A 25,674-nucleotide genomic window follows, 5' to 3' on the forward strand; every position below is an offset into this window, starting at 1 on the left:
TCAAATGCTCATGAAAGAATGAATTGATATTTTCTTCATCTTTCTCCTTTTATTCTCTAAATGACCTTTTGGGTTACCCTAAGATCTAATCACTGAGATTCATTTAGATCTAGGGATGAGAATAAATGTGCATTTAATTCTCATTTTTATTTTTTAACTCACCTACTTAAATAAAGACTCACTTAGCCTTTTATTTCCATAGTTACATTTTCACTTTCTAATTCTTCATTCACTTTAATAAAGTCACATTTAAAGTAGATTATAACTTTACCACTTATAAAGTCACTTTTAAATTAAAATGTAATTTTACCACTTATAAAGTCACTTTTAAATTAAATTGACTTTACCACTAATAAAGTCACTTTAGGAGAAAAGTAAAAAAATAAATTTGGACACGTTTCCCTAGGCAAAGATCAAAGCTTTAGAGAACCACTTGTCCTCTTGTACCCAAATTTTAACACTCCCTCTATCGAGGAAAGTGTTCCTCACCACTCCTATCTTGTCTCAGAAGTATACATGCTTGCCCGGTGGTAAGGCTTTGGTGAAAATGTCCGCTACCTGCTGATTTGTAGAAATGTACTCAAAACTTCACATCTCCCTTTTGGACATAGTTTGTAATGAAGTGATACTTGATCTCAATATGCTTTAACCTGTCATGAAAAACTGGATTCTCTGTGAGTTTTATGCAACTCTGATTATGACAGTGAATTAGTGAAGGTCTCAATGCTTGACCAAATAGACCAAACAACATCTTACGAAACCATATGGCCTCGCAACTAGCCAAACTGGCAACCATATACTCTGTCTCAGTTGAATTCAATGCAACTGACTGTTGTTTCCGGCTGATCCACGACACAACTGACGAAACCAACCCAAAACAACACTCGGAAGTACTCTTCCTATCTGAAGCACAACCTGCCCAATCTGAATCCGTGTACCCTGCCAGTGTCACTCCACCACCTTGTCTATAATCCAGACCAAAATCCATTGTCCCTTGCAAGTAATGAAGAATGTGTTTTGCAGCTACCCAGTGCACTCTCCTGGGCTCACACATGAACTGACTCACAATGTTAACTGCAAAAATATATTTGGTCGAGTGTTGACCAAATACATAAAACAACCAATCAATTGTCTGTATAGAGTAGGATCCACCAACTTGGAATCAGAAGCGTGAAGCTTCTTCCAGTTAGTGATCATAGGTGTAGACATGGGTTTGCAGTCCTCCATGTGAAATTTGCTAAGAATATCCACAATGTACTTCCCTTGTCCCAGGAAGAAATACCCCTCCTCCTGCCATACCTCCAATCTCAGAAAATAATGCATCAAGCCGATATCCTTCATCTTAAACTCTAAAGCAAGATCTCTCTTGCAACCCTCAATGAGTCTCTCTGCACCAATGATGATCAAGTCATCAACATACAACACCAGAATGAGACGCTTCTCACGCACCACAATGAAGTATAGGTTTGGATCAACGTCACTCTTTGTGAAACCCAACTGCTGCAAGTATGTATCAATCTTCGAGTGCCAAGCTCTAGGAGCTTGCTTCAGGCCATAGAGTGCCTTTTTCAATTTGCATACATGGGACTCCTTCCCATGCACCTCAAAGCCCTGCCGCTGCTCAATATAAACCTCCTCGTAAATGAAGCCATTGAGAAATGCGGCCTTCACATCCATCTGGTGGATCTCCAACCCATCTCTGCTGCAATTAATATAATGGAGCGAATAGATGCATACCGAGCTATGGGAGCGAAGGTCTCCTCATAGTCAACTCTCTCTACCTGTGAGAACCCTCTTGACACAAATAGAGCTTTGAACTTGTCGATGCTGCCATCTGTAGCATGCTTTATCTTGTAGATCCATCTGGAAGTAACAATTGATTTACGTTCAGCGTTGGCACTACCTCCCAAACATTGTTCTTCATAATAGAAGAATACTCCTCCATCATGGCCTCTCTCTAGACCTGCTGGCTAGCTGCCTCCTCATAACTAGAAGGCTCAGAGTCAACAATGCTTGTTATCAATGCCATGTAACTTCAAAACCGCTCAGGTGGTTTACTCTCTCTAACCTGTCTCTTTGGCCCAGCCACTGATGTGGACATTGAGATTTTAGGTGAAAACTCAATGTGGGATGAAAGCCACCGCTACTATCAACATATCCACATAAGACACATGGGGACATTGAGATTTTAGGTGAAAACTCAATGTGGGAGAAAGCCACCATTACTGTCGTCTCTATCTTTTTTCTTATTATGAAGAAAGTCTATTACATCTTGTACTGACGTAAATTCGTACCAGTACACAGACTCCTACTCGCAAGAGGCTACAACATCCACAAATTCTCCAACTTTGATTGGAAGGAAGCTACTACTCTCTATTAAGTTTACCGGCTGCTACCGGAAAGCGTAACAACCTCGGTTAACAATCCATGTAATAAATTTAATAAAGGCAAAAAAAAGACCAAGGTCATGGGACACGTAATCTAAGCTGAATGTTGGGCAAAACCATAGTGATGGGGATCTCTTGTGACTAATTAATGACTATTGAAATTGACAAAGACAATGGCAAAGGCAAAGAGACATTTGTTCGCGTTTTATTTATGAAATAATGAAAAATAGGAGAAAAAGAAGGTGAAAGGTCACAAAATTGCATTAGGAAGAAATTGAAGGAAAATTAAGGAAAAATGAAGAAAACAGATGTCTTGATGATAAAAAGGCTTCTGAGAATCAATTCATAGTTTTTTGTCAGTTTTAGCTTAGAGCTCTCTCTCTCACATTATTGCACAAGTTTCTTGGAGCACATTGGAAGGCAAAGGAAAGCAAGACAGCGCAAGGGGACAGTGGGATCAACAACTACAGTTGGATTTCTTTGTAGGGATCGAGTTGCATGTATGATTTACTTGCTAGTTTTGGCATGCATGTGGTTATTTGGTTATGATCTATCATTGGCATGGAGGATTGGCTAGATTGACAATGGTTTTGCCTAGCTTTGCTATTTCCTGGATAGCCTTGGTGTTGTGGATTTTCTTTTTTTGTTTCTGATTGGTGTTCATGTTCCTTATGGCTGTGGGTTGAGCTATTAGTTCTTGGAGCCTTGGTTGGAGAAACGTTCTGGAAGTCTTGGAACAACTTGGGTTGAGTTACTATTCTTGGAAGCCTTAGTTGGATAAACGCTATAGAGCCTTTGTTGGGTTGAGCTATTAGTCTTGGAGCCTTGGTTGGACAAAACACTTTGGAGCCCCGTGACAACTATGGGTTGAGTTACTAGTCTTGGAGCCAGGTTGGAACAAATGCTCTGGAGCCTTGAACAACTTGGGTAGAGACCGATCTGTTGATATTAGTGATGTCCGGTCATGAAGTGGATTCACTAGTTGGAGGTTGAGGTGGTTTGGCCTCTAGAAACCTTGGTTTGGTTTTGTTTGGTTTATTTCATGAGATCCCACATTCACGCTTGGAATATGGCGCACAGGTGATTGGCTGAAAGATATATTAGGTTCAGCGGAATCTATGGTAGGGTGGTACGTGGAAGTCCCTAACTTGATTGACATTCTCATATGTTAATAAGAGCTATTCTTCTATGATTATTCATGTATAATTGTTGGCATTATGTTGGTGATATTCTCATTGGGTTTCCATGGTCTATACGCTGATTATTTTCTGATTATATGTTGTTCATATGATGTGTATCTTCTATGGCTCTTGTCATGAACTGTTTAGTGATTGATCAGTGAATGCATGTATGGACTAATAAGTGGTATTGCAACTATGTGGAGAGGGCATATGACCTTCTCGATGATTCTATGGTGAGATTATTGAGTTAATGAACATATAGGTATTTATAACCTACAAGTATTATGTACACAAAGTGTTTGTATAAATGAGTAATTTAAACCTCCAACTTCTCGGGGTCATAACTTTGGCATATAATCTTCGTTTGACTATCATAATACTTTGTTTCAAATATCTCCACGAGGAGCCAAAAATAGATTGGTAAACTGATCTTGCACTTTTCCGGTCTCTCTGTTTTCCTTGAAAATGTTGTTTAGTGTGCCATTTCTTCACCACCTGAGCCAGCCATGTGGTCCCTTGCCCATCTTCCATGATCGTATGTTTGAAGGCGGGCCTCCCAAATATAAAGGTATGCCTTGCCATTTTGAAATTGAGTTTTGTAGTTTGTTTATCATGGACACTTCTGGGCATGGATTAATGGGGGGATTTGGCGAAAAGAATGGGCTAAGTCTGTGCTTCTGTCCCCTAGACCCCTTTAGGAGTTAACTTTGCATTCTAGTCCCGTGGGATCTCTTTTACTGACCATTTAGTTTCATGGATGGCATTTCACAGCAACCCTAATTTTGGTTGGGTGGTCCCGCTCCCTTATTTGCTTATATTACCCTCTTTCCACTCATTATTACCCCATCCATCATTTCTCTCACTTGTGTCTACATTCCTCCATCGAGTCCACATAGGGTCAGCTCTCTCCTTTCCCTTGCCCACGCCTTGGGTCATGGCCTAGAATGAAGCCTGGAGGTTGATGCAGCTAAAAAAAAAGTTAAAAGCATATATGGCTACATTCAATAGGAAAAGTACGACAAATTACAAAAGATGGCAGGGAAAAAGCATTTAACACGTGGGCAAAAGCTAATACATGATCTCTACCCCATCATCATGGCCATCACCTTGGTTCCAACAGGTTCTATGAGCCTTCGTCATCATATAGGAATCCATGATTGTCCCAACCCCTGGTAGGTGATGAACTGCCCCACCTTGAAGGGGGGAATTCACTTCTATATCTTATACATCATGCTCTAATCCCTTGAGCCCCGAGCAGTTAATAAAAGAAAATCATAAAAAAACAAAATGACATATAAAGAAGGGTGGAAAAATCAAGACCAGGGCACCTCATGTACCACGATTTCTCCCTCCTACCCCTTATAAACTCAAGTGTGGGCTTCCATCTTATTAGCTACCCTTGTGCCCCAGCTTGTGACCCAAGGTTGCCCCTTGTCATTCACTAGCTCATTCACCTATCTACCACATGCCACTACCTTTTGACAGATGTACCTTGACTATATTATCCCCTTTAGAAGAAGAAACCATCTAATAGGATACTTGGTTAACCCCGTTGGGAGTTTAGGAGACATTGGCACATCCCGAAGCCCGTTATGGAAGGGTGGGCCATTATGAAGTCCCTACCTGTGTCCATGATTAGTTAGGCTCATTTGCTCGATTTCTCTAATGACTTGTTGTACTGAAAGCATAGGGGACGCATTGGATCTTATATGCAAGATTGCAGATGGTTTACATTTGGGGTTTGATTTTCCTATACGGGGTCCTAACCCTCTAGAGGGCTGAATTGGCACATGTAGGGTGAGCGTTGAGAGCCATGGGCCTCCACAACAGTAGAGTACACTCCATGGATCCCTACAACTATTCAGAGATTGCTTGTGGTTCACTTATTGGACGAGGAGGATGCACCTGATTTGTCATGCTTAGCTGGCTCCATATCTACACCATACATTTGGCAGATGATCTGGGACTTATACGATGATGGGGCATCTCCTACTTTATCATCCTAGCCCTTGAGGGCAACCTACAAGCATCTTCGATTTGTTTGAAGACCCATGATGATTCTTGTGTGACCCCACAATCATTTGGAGCACCACAAGTTATTACTAGGGGCCAATCCCTTGTCCACTGCTTTTGAGGTCCATATTCTTCATTGTGGCATCCATGGACCTCATTAGGCCTCTTAGAGGGACCTGCGACATGCATATATTATTATTTGATCTTTTGAGAGGCTTATTTTTTTATTCATGAGCTAGATTGGTGGGCTTGTCACCAAAAGTTATATTATTAACACATTATTTTATTTTTGGGGCTTATGTAGGCCAAGGACGCTAATTCGAACTCCTTAGATGTGTATACATACAAGAGAGCTGAGATCATTTCTCATCATCACTTTTGATTGGATCTCTCTCTTCTTTAGAGAATTTCACACTTTTTGTTGGAGGATGAATTAGAGCATTTATGGATGAATTTTGATGTATGGTTATTGGTTTATCTTTTGTTGGCGCTTCGTTATTGTCATTTGTGAATGGTTGGATATAATCTACTGCATTGTAAGTACAAAATTTTGATGCTATTCTTTATTACTTTTGTCATATATGCTAGATGGGCTTTTTGTTGTTTTAAGGCTGCTTGTTGCATGCAAATCGTTGCTTAATATTGTTGGATTGTCTCTATCATAATGTTATCTCCATGCATTGATCCTTATAGTCTGAGAGAAATTTCCTAGAGGTAAATTTTGACCTTGACAAGCCGTTCTTCTTATGCATTTGAAGTATAAAAGCTACAAGATTTCTTTCACTTGACCTAGAGGGTTTGTGAAGTACTTTTGAGGCCTCCTTGACTAGAAACCAAGAAATATTACACATACTCAACATAGACTCCATTATCTCAAGTATTAAGGCACTGATCTACCAGGAGTGGTAACCAAAACTCCTATATTCTTCACCTTTCCCAAGTCTAGCTACATTGGGGTGTCTAGGGCATCAATTTCCCGACAAGTCAGACATTTAAAAAGTTCGATCTCGTAGGGTCTCGTGCGTTGGCCTCTCTTCTAGGCCTCCTCCAGATTTGAAGACATTTCGATGGTGGAGTTGGGAGAAAAGCTAAGCCCTAGCTCTAGGACCAAAACTTGCCCTACGATCCCCAAGGCTAACACCTCCCAGGGTCAAACGACATCATTGAGTCAAATACTTTCTTTGATCTTTCCCACCTTGTCTAGGGTAAAAAATTCATTGATTATCCCATACTTTCCTCATACCCTAGACTGGGTCCACTTGGTCCCGTGTGGTTCCATTTCTTCAAGGGAATACTATTTAAGAATCATATGGGATACCAACCTAAACAAGGATTTAGGGTGTGGGAAACTCCTTTCAAAGTCTATCCTCATACACTTAACCCGCAAAATCCTCCTACTTTCCCTAGAAGCAAATAGTACCTTGCTTAGAAAGAAAGCAAGTCCCATTCTTCAAAACCTTCTCGGAAAGGGCCTGGGTCACTTATATCCATTGGCTTATTACACATTGGTGACTCCATACATATCGGGTCTCCTCCCATTGATGAAAGTCTGTACATAGAAGGGAGCCTTAACTGAGGTGAAAATGGGCTTAAGACTCCTTTTGTTGCCCTTGGCCTAACATTTTTCCTTTAGGGTTTCTCCTTAGGTCCCTTGCTAGTTTGAGTGGTAACATTTTGGCATCATGGCCGGGGACACAAAATGTGTGTTTTGTTCTTCATACGACATATCAACATATCATTATTGGTGACTCCACTGGAAGAACGAAGCCCTAATTCTTTGGGGACATGAGATATTTGTTTTGTTCCCCATACGACATATCGACATATCATTATTGGCGACTCCATTGGAAGAACGAAGCTCTAGTTCTTCATTGAACTTTAAAGTTAATGCTTGTAGGGTGAAGCAAACATCTATCAAGGCAATTTAATTCACCCTGACGATTCCATTATAATCTTAACATGCAAAATCATAGAAAATGGATATCTTTTGGTCCTATAATTGAAAAACTCAATAACCAAGAAATTCAAGAACTCCAAAATAAAGCGGTGGAATATGCAAAAACTTTTCAAAATATGTTGGAGAGCATGGGTATGGAACTCGTGATCATGTTTTATAGGTCACAAGAAGTACAGCTCGACATAGTAAGGTGTTCTTATGAAGAGAATCCTAGTCGTCTCCTTGACCTTGCTCACCTAACTTGTGCGGTGAAGATTTTGGATAACCTTGTCAATAACAATGTGAAAGGGAATACCTCCTCCTCTGATGATGAATAATTGGATCCCGCAAGCCTCCAAGTTACGCAAGAAAGAATGGATGAATATACTAAGTCATGCAGGGAGGTAGTGAGGGAATATAATGCTAATGAATTTTTCTCCTGCTTATATGACTAAAAAGTGAAGCTTCATAAGATGAAATGTGAATATAAAGAGAACCCCAATAATGCTCTCCTCCTAGAAGCATACTACCAAAATCATGTAACCAATACCTTAGCCATTGTTCTTCAAGAGAAGAGAGAAGAAGAAAGGTCCCGCTAGTCAACCAACCAAGATGCGGATGACCTTGAGCGCCTCGATGATGAGCAGGAAGATGAATCCTTGTTGGGGTTGTAGGATGAGCAAGATGATTTTGAGAGCACGTGTTGAGGACAAACAAGACTAGATTGGGTTCTAAAAACAGGGTCTACAGGGCAAGATAGATGAGTTACTGTAGATCTCAGAGGCTAATGGTGAATGGCTTTAAATCGGATCCAGGGAGCAATTAAGGGTTACCTAGGCTAGATTTGGAAGGAATAGAAGAAGTCAACTGGGATGGGAGAGCAATTAAGGGTTCTCAAATCCGGGTATCAGAAGAAAACATGTAAATAAATTACTGTGCAAAACAAAGTGTAATTAAACAAATTCTGTATGATATTTCCAGGTAATTCATTTAGATTTTAGAACACATTTAAGATTATGAAAACACAAAAGAAAGGTGACACAATAACACAAAGAAAGTACTTCACTACAAATGGCTCATCTCCTGAATCCTATAGCGAAATGGTTTTATTACTTTCTCCAGTCTGTCGACTTGAAAAATAGTACAATCACCCTTAGGTTCAAAATCACAATAACTCTACAAATGTAAAATAATGCACCATAATACTTAGAATTTTGAAGTATTTATACAAAAAGTTTATTACAAAATATCTCAAACTAATTTGAGAATTAATCTAGGAAAGGAAAATATCTTCTTGCAAGAAGTTAGAGACAACTATTGAATTGTTTGATACTATCCCTTTTATTTTGGTTTTGCTCGCTGTTATGCTTTGATTTTTAGCCCTTTATGCTGACAGGCTATTTGGCTTTCATGTTGGATAGTCTGTTTGACTTTCATCTTTCATCTGATACTCTTTCACTTGATACACTTTGACTGTGCTGACCTGTCTTCATCCTTCTGATACTCTTTCACTTGATACACTTTGACTGTGCTGACCTGTCTTCATCCTTTTACCATGCTCATTTACTTTTTACTGTACACCTATAATTTACTGTGTTTTTACTACAGTAAATCATTCAGTTTTTTCCATGTTTCTTTATTTAGTAACTGGATGTTGAGTATTTTCCTATATATTTCATCAGCCTTTGTATATTTTGCAAAAGTAGGCTTATTGATAAATAAGTGTTTCACCTCATGCTGAAGGTAAAACATATTTTCAAAAGTCTGGTATAATACTCTGCCAGTTGGTATACCGGTCATTGATGAGGTATTTTCCTATTCTTTGGCCACTTCCCTAATTTTCTTGTTGTAGTCTTCTTGTGTCATCAATTTATCATTTATGACTAAGGGACTAGGTAGTCCCTTTTCTCTCAAAATTTCAAACTTGGTCATAAACCTGTCAATGGCTAGTTGCATGGTTTGACACTTATCTTCTAAATTTAACATTAAATTTCTCTTAGTTAAGACCGTCTTGACTTCCAAAATGGTACTTGTCATATCAGGTATGTCAAGTTCTTGTAGCTCATATTTGTTCTTGGAGTTGAGGAATTGGATAATTCTTATTGCTTCCTCTGGCATTTCTCCAAGTTCTTCTTTGACATTCTGGATGGATTTCTTAGCTTGTTTGATTAAGTCTATCTGCTAAAAAATGACCTAGATAGATGGCCAAATATCATTGACAGAGTCAATGATATTGGCCCATAATAATTGTTTGGCCTTTCCCAAAGGCTCACTCAGTGTCAACTCTTTCTCCAGGCTTTTCCCTCTCTCATTCATTCTGGTAGCCTTTTGTTGTTCTTCCTTATGCATAATCTGGGCTAACTTGCCATCTGTCTCCAGGCTGGTAAGTTTCTCTTTTAACTTGTTCATTTCATTGGTCTGAATGGACATTTCCTCCATTGCCTTGACCAACCTGTTTGCTTCATCACCTGTGGTACCTGTTGCTGTTGATGTCATTGCTGATGTAGTTGCTATTGCTGCTGGTAGTGCAGTGGCCATTGGACAGGCACAACTGTGGTCATTGTAGGAATGACAGTTGGAGGAACACTGTCTAGACCAACTTGTTTGCGCTGGATCAAGCTATCTAGTTCCTTTTCCATTTCCTTCAACTGGTCATTGAGTTGCAGCACCAAGTCCATCATTTCTTCATGATTTGTTTGGATTTTTAGGACTTATTTTGTTTGAGGGTATTGTGGCTGAGGCAACTTAAGCTATTTCTTAAGGGCTGCGATGTCTTCATTTTTATTTTTAATTAAGTGTTCAATAGCCTTGATGTCCTTTGGGTCATGGCCCAGCACAATGATCAAGTCTTCTAAGGATTTGATCCTTGTGTCTTTGGCACTGGAAGATGCTTTTTCTAGTTTGTACTGGGTTGTCACATTGTCTAATGAGTCCTTGAGCTTGAATGCTACCATTGCTTTTGCTATGAGGGTGGAGTAGATCATCTCTCTAGCCTGCGTGTGAAATTCTATTTGATCTATGGGATGCACATCCTTGGCTAAGACCTCAAAGTTGGTCTTCTTGTAATTTGTTGTGGTTTTAGGCCGCTGTACAGTAGGCTGTAGGAAAGATACCTGCATTTTACCTTCTTTGATGTCAAACGCTGACATCAATCTACTTTGATTCGGTGGTGTCATCTGCATGTACTTGGCATAAGTGTCTGCCTTGAGCTTTTCATTCATCATTTTAATCTCCTTGAATCTTTCCTTGATATTTGCTTCCTTGTCAGCTGACCTGACAAAGGAAGACACCTCCACACTCTTTTGTCTCTGTATAATTTGGGTGTTTAAAGAAGAGGATTGTTGTGCTTTTGTTGATGCAACAGTCTCAATTGTTTGTCTACTCCTTTGCCCCATTACATTAGTATCAATCATTTCTGCTGATGCAATGTTTTCTTCCTGTTCAAACACAGGGGTCATTTTGGGCCTTTTTCTTAGTTGGCACTGCTGATTAGTGGTGTCCATAGTAGAGGTTGATGCTTCCTCCCTATTTCTTTTGGGATTCTTCTCCTCATTGACAGGAGTCTGAATGATGGGAGGGATATTCATCGGCTCTTCCAACTCTGGGACCGACAAGAAATAGCGTTGGTTAAATTGTTTCTCAAAGTCAATCATGGTGTTCTCCACATCCACCATTGTGCTATCCATATCTATCAATGTGTTCTCTACCCATTTTGACTGATTAGCATACTGTTCTATGTCAGGTCTTGGGTAGTGGATGTAAGGTCCCAGCTTGACCTTTTGCTTAAGTTTGTTTATAACCCCATGAGGTTCATAATGCCAAATGAAACTATTCTTGAATTTGAATTGTTGGAGTATCTTATCAGCTTCAGGCCCAACCTCTCTGGTGTTGCAGATGAAAGGGCCTATTTTGTTATTGATCTTAAATTGTGTCTTCTTCCTAGCAGCTAGGAAGTTGGACTCATCTGCACCTATAATTTGCCTGAAGTATTCTAGGGAAAATATTCTCATTTGGAGTTACTTAGGCAATTTGTAAGGGGGAAACTCACAGCCATAGATCCTAATTTCAGTATGATTCTGGTAGAGGTACCAGTCTCCTACTCTGCTATTCTTTTCCAGTTGCAATACTCTCTTGATCTCAGTACTGATTCTAGGTTGAGTGCTAGAAGTCAGCATGTTCATGACAGGGTGCACAAAACAATCTATGAAGTCTTTGCATGTGAATGTGGTGTTATACCTCTGGACCAAGGGTGTCCAGTAGATAACTGATCTTTCCTTTCCCCTGATATCTGTTTTCTGAATCTTGACTCTAAACTTGTCTGTTTGATAATACAGGAACATATGAAACAACACTAAAGAGTATTTGAAGACTCTTTCAGTGGAAAATCTAGTGAATTGTTCATGCATTTTGTCTGCAATGAACTGGGCATAATCATACAAAATGGCAAGAGGCTGGCCTGGAGTGAATATGGACAAGAAGGCCATGATTATTTCATCCACAAACTCATTTGATGTGAGTCCTAGGATGCTTGAGATCATGGTGATTATTCTCTTGCCACTCTTTGAGAAAATAAAAAAAACATAGGGTGGAATGTCTTTAGGAGTCTGCGCTCCTTAATGATGAAATTTTGAAAAATTTGTTTGATCTTAGCTGGGTCCAATGTGGTGTATAGGTCCAACAGTTGTGCAATGGACAAACAAGTCAAATTTTGGCTGGGCTGGTTTTGAAGCATCTGGTTAATACACTCAGCGGTAATTGAAAACAAGAAGTCCTGGTTTGGGGCAATTATAGCCCTTTGGCTAGGTATGTAACATGCATGGTAGAAATGTACAATGTCTGGGAATGGATGGGCTTTTGGGAATGTATAATTGGGTAGATTTGAGTCCCAAAGGTGGATATCATCTTCTTTGTTCAAGAATCTATCCTTGGCCCAACAATGGATTCTCAGAAGGTTGTCTTGGGTGACTGTGTCTTTGATTTGAAAATCCCTGTCTGCCAGGGCTAGGTGGTCAATGTCTAAGTGAGGGGTTGTCACTGGTCTGACATCTAGAGAGGTTGGGGCAGCCATTTTTGTGATAAAATGTGGAAATTGGGCTTTATTTGGCTTTGGGAGTGAAATTTGAGTAACTGAATAACTAGGGTAGGGTACGAGCTTGTTGCAGGTTAGGGTTTCGGTACTTTGGGAATGGGAGACTCTCAATTTAAATTGAAATTAATCAAACTCTTTCAGTTATTTTAAGAATTTAATGCTCTTTCATTAGAGAGAGGACAATTTTGGTTTTATGCTTAAATACCTGGTATTTACAGTCGGGGCTGCGACTGGTTTTGAATTGGGGTTTGCAGAGGGCTTTGGTAGCTAGGATGGTGTGTAGTGGTGGCGTCGGAAGGCTCTGATGGTTGACAGATGGTCGCAAGAGTTCGTAATGCGCAGGTGACTCAGAGGTTCAACAATGCGATTTGAGCGAAAAAAGGTGAAAATGGGGGTCGGAAGGCTTTTAACCGCGACTGGTTGGAAAAATGGTGGGGAATGAATGTTTTATGAACAGTGTTGGTTTTCATTTTGGCGAGGAGGTGGTTTTGGAGGCCATCGCACTGCTTATGGGGGTCGGGCGGTATCTTGCCGGGGGAACACAATCTATGCCAAAGGCTAACACGTAGGCAAATGGGCCCCAAGAAAAACCGCCCATATCGCATGCTCTCGGGTCGTTAAAGGTTGGACATCGCGCGAGCGCAATATGGGCAATGGCTGTTAGATCTAGGGGTGGATGATTAGAGGACCATCACGTGGGAAAGTTGCGCGGTCGAGTGATTGGGTGGAGGTTAGCGGGACCCATGGGTTTTAATCACTGTTTAGAGTAATTAACCCATGCTTAATCGCAGATTTAATTAAACTGTGGAGTTTTGGGGGTAGCGGGTTAAACTCGAGTTTAGTAGGGGAAATGGTTAAGTGGCGGAGTTAGTGAAGTGTGGGGTTTTTAGAGTTAGGATAAAGAGTTTAGAGGGGTTTTGGGTAATTATTTAAAGGAAAACATGATTTTAAAAGGGGGAAATTGGTTTCACACTTAGGGGAATGGGCTTTAGGAGTATTTGACTAGGGAAATGTGTGAAACTAAGGGGTATGAGTAAAAATGAGGGCGAAGGGGTTTTCATAAGCCATGAAGAGGTAAAAGGGAAATTAGTGAGTATATAGAGGGGGTGAAATGCAATGAAGGGGGAGTCAGGAAAATCAGCTTATGAGCATGCTTTTTTCATTGATAACTGCTCCTGCACACTTGAAACACATAATTAAGCATGATAGTAGTGGTTATGCTCCAAATGACTTGTATTTCTGCATCCTTTCGTTACTTACCCTTTTATCTACCCTAACATTTTTTCTTCACTTTGGTGGGTGCACTTAAGCTAGCAAACCCTTTTCTTTCCTTTATTCTTTTATGAAACAAACTATCTACTTCTAACCTTATATCTTCCAAGGGCTTAGATTAAACTGATGAGCTCCTTTTATTTCTCTACCTATCTAATGATCTGCCAAGATTAAACTATTTGGTCAGATTTTTATTCTCTAACTATAAACATGACATTCAAAGCATGAAATAGTCAAGATTAAGCAGTTTGACTATCATGGGTTGTGGCATGTATAATAAGCTGCACACAACCATTATTTAAGACAGTAACGTAAAACGTAGTGGCACTTGGACTTGCACACTTTCATGATCTGTCTTTTGTTTGGGGTTCATGTTTTTTTCATTTTTTGTATTTTTTGATCTTTTCTTATTTTTCTTGTCCTTTGATATTTCTTTTAGGACACACCCTCCTTACATTTTTTAATTTTAATATGGAAAACATTTGCAGAAAACAAAGGTATGTACAATATTACAAGACTTAACCTTAGCCAATTCAAAATTATGAATCCTAACAATATAAGACTCTAACACCTAGTTCTAGTGCCTTATTTTGCGCATTTACAACTTTGAAATTTCTACTCAGTTTTGGTGCCTTATTTTGGGCGTTTATAGCTCAGAAATTTCTACTTCGGTTAAAAAAATGGTGGATATGCAGGGTAAATTTTGGCAGAGGGAGAATGAAAGAGATACAAGTTGCCAAGCCATCAACATTCAAAGCATTAACACTCGAAATGAGAAGCTCCACCTGAGCACCAAAGGAAGGAGGAGATGCATGCAAAACAATCCTAGCGAAAGCACCAAATTGAAGGTTCACCTTTCAATTTTTCATGTGACATCTAAGCTCGATTACGATTTATAGTGTGATACAATTCTATGCAATTCTTTAACACTAACTTTCTTTGCCTGTGTTTTTGCAGGGTTTGAGAGCTTTTCTACTTAGTGGATTATGGGGAAGAACACAGTGTGTGAAATTTTGAGAAACAGACCGAAACTATAGATTTCATCTAGTGCAATAATATAATATTAAACTTCTGCCAAAGGTGCAATTTCTTTATTCTAATAATTGGATTAAGTAATCCAATATTGCATTTATGGCAGACAGATTCATTCCTATTCAGGGTGAACTTTTATACGTTTGTCCTAGTTTGCTTCACAAGTAGAATTTGGTGTAGTTCTTACAATTTTTTCAACAAGATGATAAATGTCTAGGCAAATATGTGAACATTCAATTTTTTTTATTCTAGTTTGTTTCAAGCAGAATTTGATGTAGTTCTTACAATTTTTTCAATAAGATGAGAAATGTTTGGGCAAATATCTGAAATTCAATTTTTTTATTCTAGTTTGTTTCATAAGTAAAATTTGGTGTAGTTCTTACAAATTTTCATCGAGATGATAAATGTTTGGGCAAGTATGTGAACATTCATTTTTTTTTTATTCTAGTTTGTTTCACACACAGAATTTGGTGTAGTTCTTACAAATTTTTCACTAAGATGAAAAATGTTTAGGCAAATATGTGAAATTCATTTTTTTTTTATTCTAGTTTGTTTCATAAGCAAAATTTGGTTTAGTTTGCACAAAATTTTCAATAAGATGAGAAATGTTTGTGAAAATATGTGAATATTACTTGACTCTCTTGTTCCTTTTAATTATTTATTTATTTTTATGGGTTGGTTTTACATTTGTCTATCCCTTTGGGATGAATTTTACTTAAAAATGTATTCTATTTTCTTGAGCGAGGAAACATTAGGGTCTATATTGAATAAAAGGTAAAATGAGGATAGCATTTTTTTTATATAAATATAAGCTCTTCATTTTTTTGTTTTTAATATTTACTATTTGCTAGTGTTGGAGGTAGCTTCTACACTTGTATATATAAATTTTATTGTAAATTAAAGTGTTGAGTAATGCTTTTAATAAGTATACTATTGCAACAACCTTGAGGCCTGTATTGACAAAGCCTCAAGCTTATGCATAATCCTATTTACCCTCGATGGTAGTCCTCGTAAATTTCCCAAAACGTGAATGTGTATCTCACGAAAAAAAAGAAAGAAAGATATAAAAATAAATATGTATGTGGTATGTAATAAGAGCTATTTGGATTTGGCTTAGATGGGTAATAAATACAGGATGATGAGGAATGCTTATCAATCCTTAAAGTGTTGAAAATATGCAAATATGCATCAATCAAATTTTCAATAAAAACAAAGGAGCACTTGCATTTATGATAAATTGACTGCATAAAATTTGTCATGAAAAGATTCACCAAGAGCATGTTGGCTTGTAATTTTAACATTGAACTATCTATAAAATTGGTCAATTTTTTGTAGTTGTCTCAAGTAATTATGCACTCACTCCTTTCTTTCCCAACATTTTTTTTTTAAATATCTACTCCGGTAGGATCATTAATACACTTTCCCTCCACTAAACAAGCATGGAAAAATGTAATTTTCTTCCAGTAAATTTTCACCTTTGTACAATAGAGCAGGGAATACTTCATAATATCAACATATCACTTAGGTAATTAATTCAAGGAAAAATGTGTTGCTGCAATAAATAGTGTTCCTAGAAAAGGAAGTTCAGAAGTAAAAAAAACGATAGGTTGTTATTTTTTAAGTAAATAATTTCTAATACTTTTGTTAACATGGCACACTTAAAAGTGAGGATATGGGTATGTCACTGTCTGATATACATAGGGTTATTTGTCAAAGTATGTCACTGCTTGATAAACATATGGTTATTTGTCAAAGTCTGGCACACATAACAATAGGGTGATTAGGTGCAATAACTTTTCTAATTGTACATGTTGCTGGAGCATGTCTGCAATGCAATGTTGTCTATATATTATAGATGGAAATGGAGGATTTAACTGAGTAGAATGCCAACATAAAATTGAATTCGATAGTGATAAATAGAATGGCTAAATGTCAACAACAGATAAGAGTAGCAGTAATCTCAAAAATCTAAAATGAGGAAACAAAAAAACTAAAGGGAAAAACATATAGCAAATTGCATCGTTCCATTCCAGCATTTAGTCTGTTGGACAATGGTGGTGAAATGACAACAATAAATCAATAAACCAACAATGATTACAAATTCCTTGTTAAACTGAAAGAATCACAATATATTGAGGAAGAAGAAAGGCAAATCAATGCCACATTGATATCATTGTAAGTTGCTATTCTAGTGGATTGATGTCCAACAAACACCATGCCTTGTGCACCTTGGTGATTTACAAATTTGATGCACTAATTATTAGACTATCATTCTCCTACTCATGCACTTTTCGAAAATTCCCAGCCAAGCTAAAACTAGCTCACTGGGTGACTATGGCCCAACTTATCCATGTTGTCAGCTGTTAGTTTTATGAATTTGGCGAAAATCTAAACTTTTCAAACCATATATTATAAATTTATTGTTTTCCTCCCTCCATAGAGAGAATACTCTAAATGATATGTTGGGTTGTCAACTGTTAGTTTTATGAATTTGGCGACAATCTGAACTTTACAAAGCATATATTATAAATTTATTGTTCTCCTCCGTCCATAGAAAGAATACTCTAAATGATTTACCAGATGGACATATTTCTGTATGATAGTCTCTCAAACAACACTAAAAGGCACCCCATTTTTGAGGTCCAAGAAAAGAACTTGAAAGCTTTCGTTATGACAGTTTCTCAAACAAGACTAAAAGACACCCAATCTCTCAGATCTAATAAAAGAACCTCACGCATCATAATATACTAGATATCGTAATCATATATCTTGAATATACAGTTAATTCATTTTTTTTAATGTAGGGTGAATTTCTTATAACCACATGAATTCATTTTTTTTGGATTGCAAGGTGAATTTCTTATGAGCAGGTGGGTGGGTTTTTTTTTGGGTCCATATTTCAATCTAGGCTCTGATACCATATGTGAAGACTTAACCTAGATCTTCTAACTAAACAAAATTTATCATTCATTTTAATTACAATAAGAAGAAAATAACATGTTTATAACTCTACATTTAATTGATAAAATCATACAAGTAAAAATTGATCAACAACATATTAAACATGTAAAAAAATCCATTTTACAACAACTTACATAAATAAAACAACAAATGGAATAATACATATTCCAATGGCTTAGTTGAGATGCTCCTGACTCTGTTGGGATGCTCCTCTTGGCTATTCCACTGAATTTACCTCCCACCCAACTAGGAATGATTTCCTAGTTCAGATAACCTCCACAAGTTCGCAAACCCTCCGAGTCCAAGTCCAACCAGCTATAGTGTGTCCAAGTTAAAACCAACACTCTCCAATAGATCCAAGTTTGAGTTCTCTCATTTTTCTCTCCATTCTCTCCCTTCTCCTTCTCCACATTCCTCCTCCCAAAATAAAATCTTCCAATGCCAAAATAAAGAACAAGGATCTCCCCCTTCTCTTCTCATCCTCCTTCCCTTTATGTCTTTTCCTTTCATCTACCTCAACGACCTACCATCAATGCCATGAATACCCCAATCCTTTTAATTTAATGATATTGACTTTCCTTTCCATATCTTATCCCAAAATAAATTTGAGAAGACACCTTGAGAATTGAAATATGTGTATTTAATTTAAAAATAAATTGGAGAAGACCATATCTTATCCAAAAGTAAATTTGAGAACACACCTTGGGAATTGAATAATAACAAATAATAAAAGTCATATGAGTAAAATAAAATTACAACTTCACAAGTGTAGGTATGTACTAATATTACTTAATAATTATACGTCAATATTTTTAGGTTAATTAAATGCTAATCAAAATTGGCATGATAGGATCAAGTAGGACATTACAGATAGCAACCTCCTGTAAGTTGGAGTCTACATAAATCAGATGTATAAAGGGAGTTGGAGTTTGCCTTTGCATCACAACAATATCAAAGTCGTGGTTTTTATCCCTTTATGGGTTTCCACTTATATCTGGTGTCCACATGTGATGTTTATGCGTGCTGATTTTATGCTTTCATGAAAGTTGTTATATTGTGGTTTACTTATTAAATGTTGGTTATATATTAAATTTGTTGTTCATAAGTTGTATGTTGCTTATTCAATAGTTGAGTTAATCATTGAAACGAAATCAAAATTTAATGTCTATGAATGTACTAAATTGATTCACCCCCCTCTTAGTTTAGTTAAGTTTCCAACAAAGGCGACTACAGAGTGAATGCACCTTTGTCATAGACTTTGATAATCGACCACCTCAGGGAGGATATTGTGCCAAATACTTGGCATGTAAGAGCTCTGCATAATGATGACTGAAATGGAACTCAAGGGATAGGGAAAAATACCCTCCTCCTTTTTAACCTCAATGCCACATTCCATAAGGGTGGCCATATTGACAATGCAATGAGTGCGATGGTTAAGCATTTGGAGGACGTGGTAGAACTCAACACTTTTGAACTAAGCAACTTCTTTCTTAATTCATTTGGTTATTTTTATTAGAGTATCATTGCTTGCAAGGGAGGCTTTGAGCATTGGTTTAATATAACAATTACATTTTTGATATGTTTATCATCCATAACCCTCAACCCTTTGTAATATAACACATACCTTTACCTAATTGCTTGTAACTTTACCTGATCACCATTTGAAAGTATTTTCTGCGCTTCCCTAAACCCTTGAAATAAAACAAATACCTTTACCTAATTGCTTATAACTTTACGCCATCACCATTTGAAAGTATTTTCTACACTTCCCATGATGAAATAAAAAAACAACCTTGCACTTAACACCCCTATACCTACATATTTAATAACTAACATATATAAAATCCAGTTGAATTATTACTACTCACAATTAAACAATCACCACAAACAAATTTACCATAAAAGCAAATAATTAATAAAAACAAAATCCAATTTTACAATTAATTTTTGATATTAATTTAAGTGATTTTTTTTTTTCTTCTTCATGTGCTCCATGAATTTAAGAGATTAGTGATATGCTATGGTACTAGGTAGATCCACCTGAAGGGATCATTTCCCGTCGGATCCACCCAAAGGGATCACTTCCTGTTGGCTCAACTACGACACCCGACCCTTACCCAAAGGGATCACTTCCTGTTGGCTCAACTACGACACCCGACCCTTAGGGTGTCAATAGAATTGAATCCGCGATCTCTCGATAACAAAGGTGCTTTAACTATGAAGACTTCACCAATTGAGCAAATCCTTCGGGCTAAGTGAATTTTAATTATTATTTGATAAGAGTGTTTAAATATTTTATTTTAATTTTTTTAATGAAATGATAAATTTTTATCAATTTTTTCCCAAAAACATCTTAATTTTCTTTTAGCAGCATCTTTCGGAAAAAAATCACATAAGAGATATTCTCGTCGACGCGTTTCGGACCAGCCATTGTGGTTCATCTTCAGGACAAGATGAGGTACCAGATCCGGGTAATAAAATAAATAGAGGTAGAGAGCAACTAACTCGCTTTAGCGAGTAATGAAATAAATAGAGGTAGAGAGCGGCTAACTCGCTGTTAGCAAGTGACAAAACTAGTTTGACTAAGGGCCGAAATAAATCAGGGCTTTGAGGGAATATAATTAAATATTTTTTTTATAAAATAATATTATAATATGTTGACTTAATAAAATAATTAATTTTTATTAAAACTTATTTTAACGCCTAATTAATGAATATTATTATATATAATATTCTAAAATATTTATATTAATAGTTTAATTTTTTTTAAGTATCTCTATTTTATTACTATTTAATATTATTACTAATCTTTAGTTATTCCCCTAAACAACATTAATTTTATTTTTTAATATTATTTATATTTTTATAATATTATTATTGGTTAATCCCCTCTTATTTACTTTATAACCTCTATAATTATTTTTATATTAATTAATATTTGGGGATATGAATAGGTTTAAACCATTAACATTAATATTTTTAGACTATTATATATAATAATATTTGGGTGATAAGGTGTTAAAATAAGTTTTAATAAAAATTAATTATTTTATTAAATCAACATATTATATATATATATATATATATTTTAAATTATTTAATTATATTCCTTTATCTTTTTAATTTTTTTAAGTCAAAGTTTTGACTTATTTCGGCCCTTAGTTCTTCATCTTGTACTGAACATGAACCATACTAACTGGTTCGAAATGATGAGAATATTCTTATGTGATTTTTTCCAAAAAATACTATTAAAATTATTATGGATCACAAAAATCTTAACTCAAAAAAATATTAATTTTCATTATTTTTTATGAAAATTACATTTTATAACTACACTTAAAAAATACACTATTTTGAAAAAACACAACCATAAAAATAATACATTATTTTGAAAAAATACAACCATCCATCAAGCATAAAACAAAAAGCATGCCTATAAAACCTTATCCATGTCACAATAACTTCAACATTATACCCCTGCAGCTAGGAGAAAAGTCTAGGATAAGCTGAAGTGCAAGATATGTGGTCCTCAATCTCAAACGTCTCCCGTGATCAAATTAATTTTTAACGATTTTTAAATCAAATTAATAAAAAATATATTTAAAAGAAGTAAAATTAAAACTTTTATTCATACTTTATTAACATCTTAACATAAATATAACTACTATATTATTTAAAAGTAATATAAATATTTTATCCAAATACATTAATATTTTGATTGAAAACCCTTACCCACAAATAAATCTATCAAATTATCCGATCCGAAGCATGACACCTCCTCCATCAATTTAAAAAATAAAAAATAGCAACCAACCGTTTTTTATTGAAAACCCTTAGCCACAAATAAATCTATCGAATTATCCCATCGCAAACATGAAGCCACTCCATCCATTTAAAATAATAATAATAAAAATACAGCCCACCGTTTTCCAAATCCGCCTTTCTTTTGTGAATACAACCCACTGTTTTTCAATCCCATCTCTTCTATAAATACAATCCACTCTGCTTGATTCCTCATATCTTCTCTGGCGTTTGCGAACTCTGATAAGTTCATCTATTTTTTCTGAAACAGGTATGGAAACTTTAGTTTTTGTATTTATTTCTAAAGAATACTAACAGGCTCTTCGTTTTGCAATCATGGCCCTTTCCCCAGTGCCTTATTTTGTTAGGTTGCGATATGTTTTCTGTATATGGGCTTTGTGAGGGTTTCTGTGCTCGTCTTGGCCTTTTATTTTGATGAGATTGCGATATTTGGGAGGGTTTCTGTGCCTTCGTCTCGGCCCTGTATTTTGATTAGGTTACGATGTAAAAAATCTTTATAAGGGTTTGTGTGCACTTCTATCGGGCCCTTTCTTTTTGCGCATGTCTCGCTTGTCAAAGGGGTTTTTCTCTTTTTTTAATCCCCTGTGAATGACATATTGCCGTTGCTTTTGCAGAAATTTTACGATTAGCCAAATTTCTGATAATTTAGGCACTTCATTTTTTTTATATGTCTGAAATTTATCTTTATGTCTGATATTTGCTTTTTGTAATTCTTTCGTCTCCGTATTTCTTGTTAACTCGAGCCTGTAATAGGCTCATTGATATCTGTTCAAGACTTGAAATATTGTAATTGTTGATTTGCAGGTCTTTAGTAGTGTTATTACGCTTTCAAGATGCAGATCTTTGTCAAAACTCTTACCGGCAAGACCATCACTCTTGAAGTCGAGAGCTCTGACACCATTGACAATGTAAAGGCAAAAATCCAGGATAAGGAAGGCATTCCCCCTGACCAACAGCGTCTGATATTTGCTGGAAAGCAGCTGGAAGATGGCCGAACCCTTGCCGATTACAATATCCAGAAGGAGTCCACGCTGCATCTTGTCCTCCGTCTGAGGGGTGGCATGCAGATCTTCGTCAAAACCCTGACCGGTAAGACGATAACGTTGGAAGTTGAGAGCTCGGATACCATTGACAATGTAAAAGCCAAGATCCAGGACAAGGAAGGAATCCCGCCTGACCAGCAGCGTCTGATATTTGCTGGAAAGCAGCTCGAAGACGGCCGAACCCTGGCAGACTACAATATTCAGAAGGAATCAACGCTGCATCTCGTCCTCCGTTTGAGGGGTGGTATGCAGATTTTTGTTAAAACCCTCACTGGAAAGACGATCACTTTGGAAGTTGAGAGCTCGGATACCATTGATAATGTCAAGGCCAAGATCCAGGACAAAGAGGGCATTCCCCCTGACCAGCAGCGTTTAATCTTTGCCGGAAAGCAGCTCGAGGACGGGAGAACCCTGGCCGATTACAACATCCAGAAAGAATCTACCTTGCACCTGGTCCTCCGTCTGAGGGGTGGCATGCAGATCTTTGTCAAAACCCTAACTGGTAAGACGATTACTTTGGAAGTTGAGAGCTCGGACACCATCGATAACGTTAAGGCCAAGATCCAGGACAAGGAAGGCATTCCGCCAGACCAGCAGAGGCTTATCTTCGCTGGTAAGCAGCTGGAGGATGGTAGGACCTTGGCTGACTACAACATTCAGAAGGAGTCAACCCTGCATCTGGTGCTTCGTCTAAGAGGAGGGATGCAGATCTTTGTAAAAACCCTTACAGGTAAAACAATTACCCTGGAAGTGGAAAGCTCGGACACCATTGATAATGTGAAGGCTAAGATCCAGGACAAGGAGGGAATTCCGCCTGACCAGCAGAGGTTGATCTTTGCCGGTAAGCAGTTAGAAGATGGTCGTACTCTGGCTGATTATAATATTCAGAAGGAGTCGACCCTTCACCTGGTTCTCCGTCTCCGTGGCGGCTTTTAGGTGGATGGGCTCTTATGTGTCAATGATGGTCTGGTGACGTTCAGTTGTCGTCCTGCTTGTCGTGAATAAGTACTGTTTATGTTTCTATGTCTATGTGCTGTTTGTGTGTTTAGTTTCAGGTTATTATTTCCACTTTGTTTGTTGGTCAGTCGAAGCACTATCCGTCGGTAGTGCTATGCTCTTTCATTTAATATAAGGACTATGTTATCTGTTATGCAAATCAATCTGCTATTATGTGTCAAGTGAATGTAGTTGAAAATGTTGTGCTATTTTTCTGGAGGCTATATATGCCAATAATCTTTGGTGAAATTTATGTTAGGCTCTAAAGTTACTATGTTTATGCATTCATTGGCTTGCTTATCCTGTCAATATTTTGGATGTTCATTGGCTTTCATATGCCCTCAAGAGATTGCTGATGAGAGTTACTGAGAGATGGCTTTCATATGCCCTCAAGAGATTGCTGATGAGAGTTGCTGAGAGATGGTCAATATTTGTATTGGTTTTCGTATCTCGGGGAGGGGTTAATTAACTTTTATATTGGCGATCGTATCCTGTCAATAGTTTGGTTGTTCATTGGCTTTGTTGAGGGAAGTTACTGAATATTTTGATTAATTGCATTCATTTTCTTTCAACTACTGTAAGTTAATGTCGTAGGGGAGAAGTATTTATGAAGATTTTAACCAATTAGTAAAACAGTGATTTTATATTTTGCTTCAATAATACATATGCTAGAGTAAAGAAATAGTGTTTGCATATTCGCTTCAGCCTTCAATTCAATAATGAATATAACGTGCAAGAGATTGTTGTAGGGTAGTTGGAGATACGAATAAGCTGAGGTCATATTTTATGAAGGATCTATTAGAGGTTATATTTTATGAAGAATCTATTGGAGTCACGAAATTCAGTGTTTGCATACTTCGCTTCAATTCAATAATGGATATGCCCTGCAAGAGATTATTGTAGGGGAGTAGTAGATATGGATAAAGCTGAGGTTGTATTTTAGAAGAATCTACTAAATTTGCAAAATTTTCTTTAGTGTTTGCATGTTTTGCCTCAACTCAATATTGGATATGCTGCTGAGGTTATAGTTTAGAAGAATCTACTAGAGTAGCAAAATTTACTATTTAGTGTTTCCATGTTTCGCTTCAATTCAATATTTGGATATGCTGCAGTTAGGGAAGGAATTTTGATCTCTATTTGATCTCTAAATTGTCTCTTCACAGGTTAAAAGTTTCAATTAGAGATGTGATTTGATTCAAAAATATAAATACTGCCTTAAGGGATGGGATGTAATTATTTTAAAATGAACTTACTGATGTAATTTAATTCAGTAATTTAAACGTTGCAGTCATGGATGGTATTTTAACTGGATAATGTATATGCTTCTGTTGGTGGTGGGATGTAATTTAATTCAGTAACGCATATACAGAAGTAGAGATGGAATTTAAAATTTCCAGACTACGTGTCGCAAGGCTTGCGGAGAACAGTGGAATCTCTATATGATTCTCACTGCAATTTAAGTTGCGGAGCTCCGTGCATTCTGTGTATGAAGCTCACAGCAATTAAAGTTACAGAGCTCAGTGCAAGCTCCGTATGAAGCTTACTGCAATTGAGGTTGCAGAGCTCTGTATGTAGCTGCAGAACAAAGTGCAATCCCAACCCTTGAAGAGAATTTTTGTGCCTCTTTGTATTATTAACCTTGGTTATATAATGCTTTATGTAATTTAATGTTTTTGTGTGTTGTTACGAACCTTGGTAGATCCATGTTTTTATCTATTGGTGCTCTCCCGCCCCAGCAAAATATACTAGAAATGTTTTGTAATTTAATGTTTGTGTGTTGTTATGAACCTTGTTTATTAAACTTATAATGTTTTTGTGTGTTGTTATGAACCTTGTTTATTAAACTTATTTCTCTATGTTTGGTAGATCCATCTTTTTACCTATGAGCCCCCAGCTAAATATGCTAAAAATTTTTAATGTTTTTGTGCGTTGTTATGAACCT

General features: G+C 37.0%; 1 protein-coding gene across 2 annotated transcripts in view; it reads left to right on the forward strand.

Moving 5' to 3' along the window:
- LOC149172182 (polyubiquitin) overlaps positions 1-23,709 on the forward strand; it is a 34,282-nt gene extending 10,573 nt beyond the window's left edge. The window contains exons 1-2 of one of the 2 annotated variants that reach the window (XM_089424224.1): positions 21,788-21,943; positions 22,498-23,709. In XM_089424224.1, coding sequence (XP_089280350.1) covers positions 22,527-23,672 — 1,146 coding nt within the window. In that variant the 5' untranslated portion in view covers positions 21,788-21,943; positions 22,498-22,526 and the 3' untranslated portion in view covers positions 23,673-23,709. Of the gene's footprint in view, positions 1-21,787; positions 21,944-22,497 lie in introns of those variants that run through there. The other variant, XM_089424225.1, reaches the window with a different exon arrangement.
- The last annotated feature ends 1,965 nt before the right edge of the window (positions 23,710-25,674 follow it).

The sequence above is a fragment of the Pinus tabuliformis genome, chromosome 4_2 (genome assembly GCF_031772625.1).
Source record: "Pinus tabuliformis cultivar Carrire ecotype Pingquan chromosome 4_2, CPIR1, whole genome shotgun sequence".
NCBI lineage: Eukaryota > Viridiplantae > Streptophyta > Pinopsida > Pinales > Pinaceae > Pinus > Pinus tabuliformis.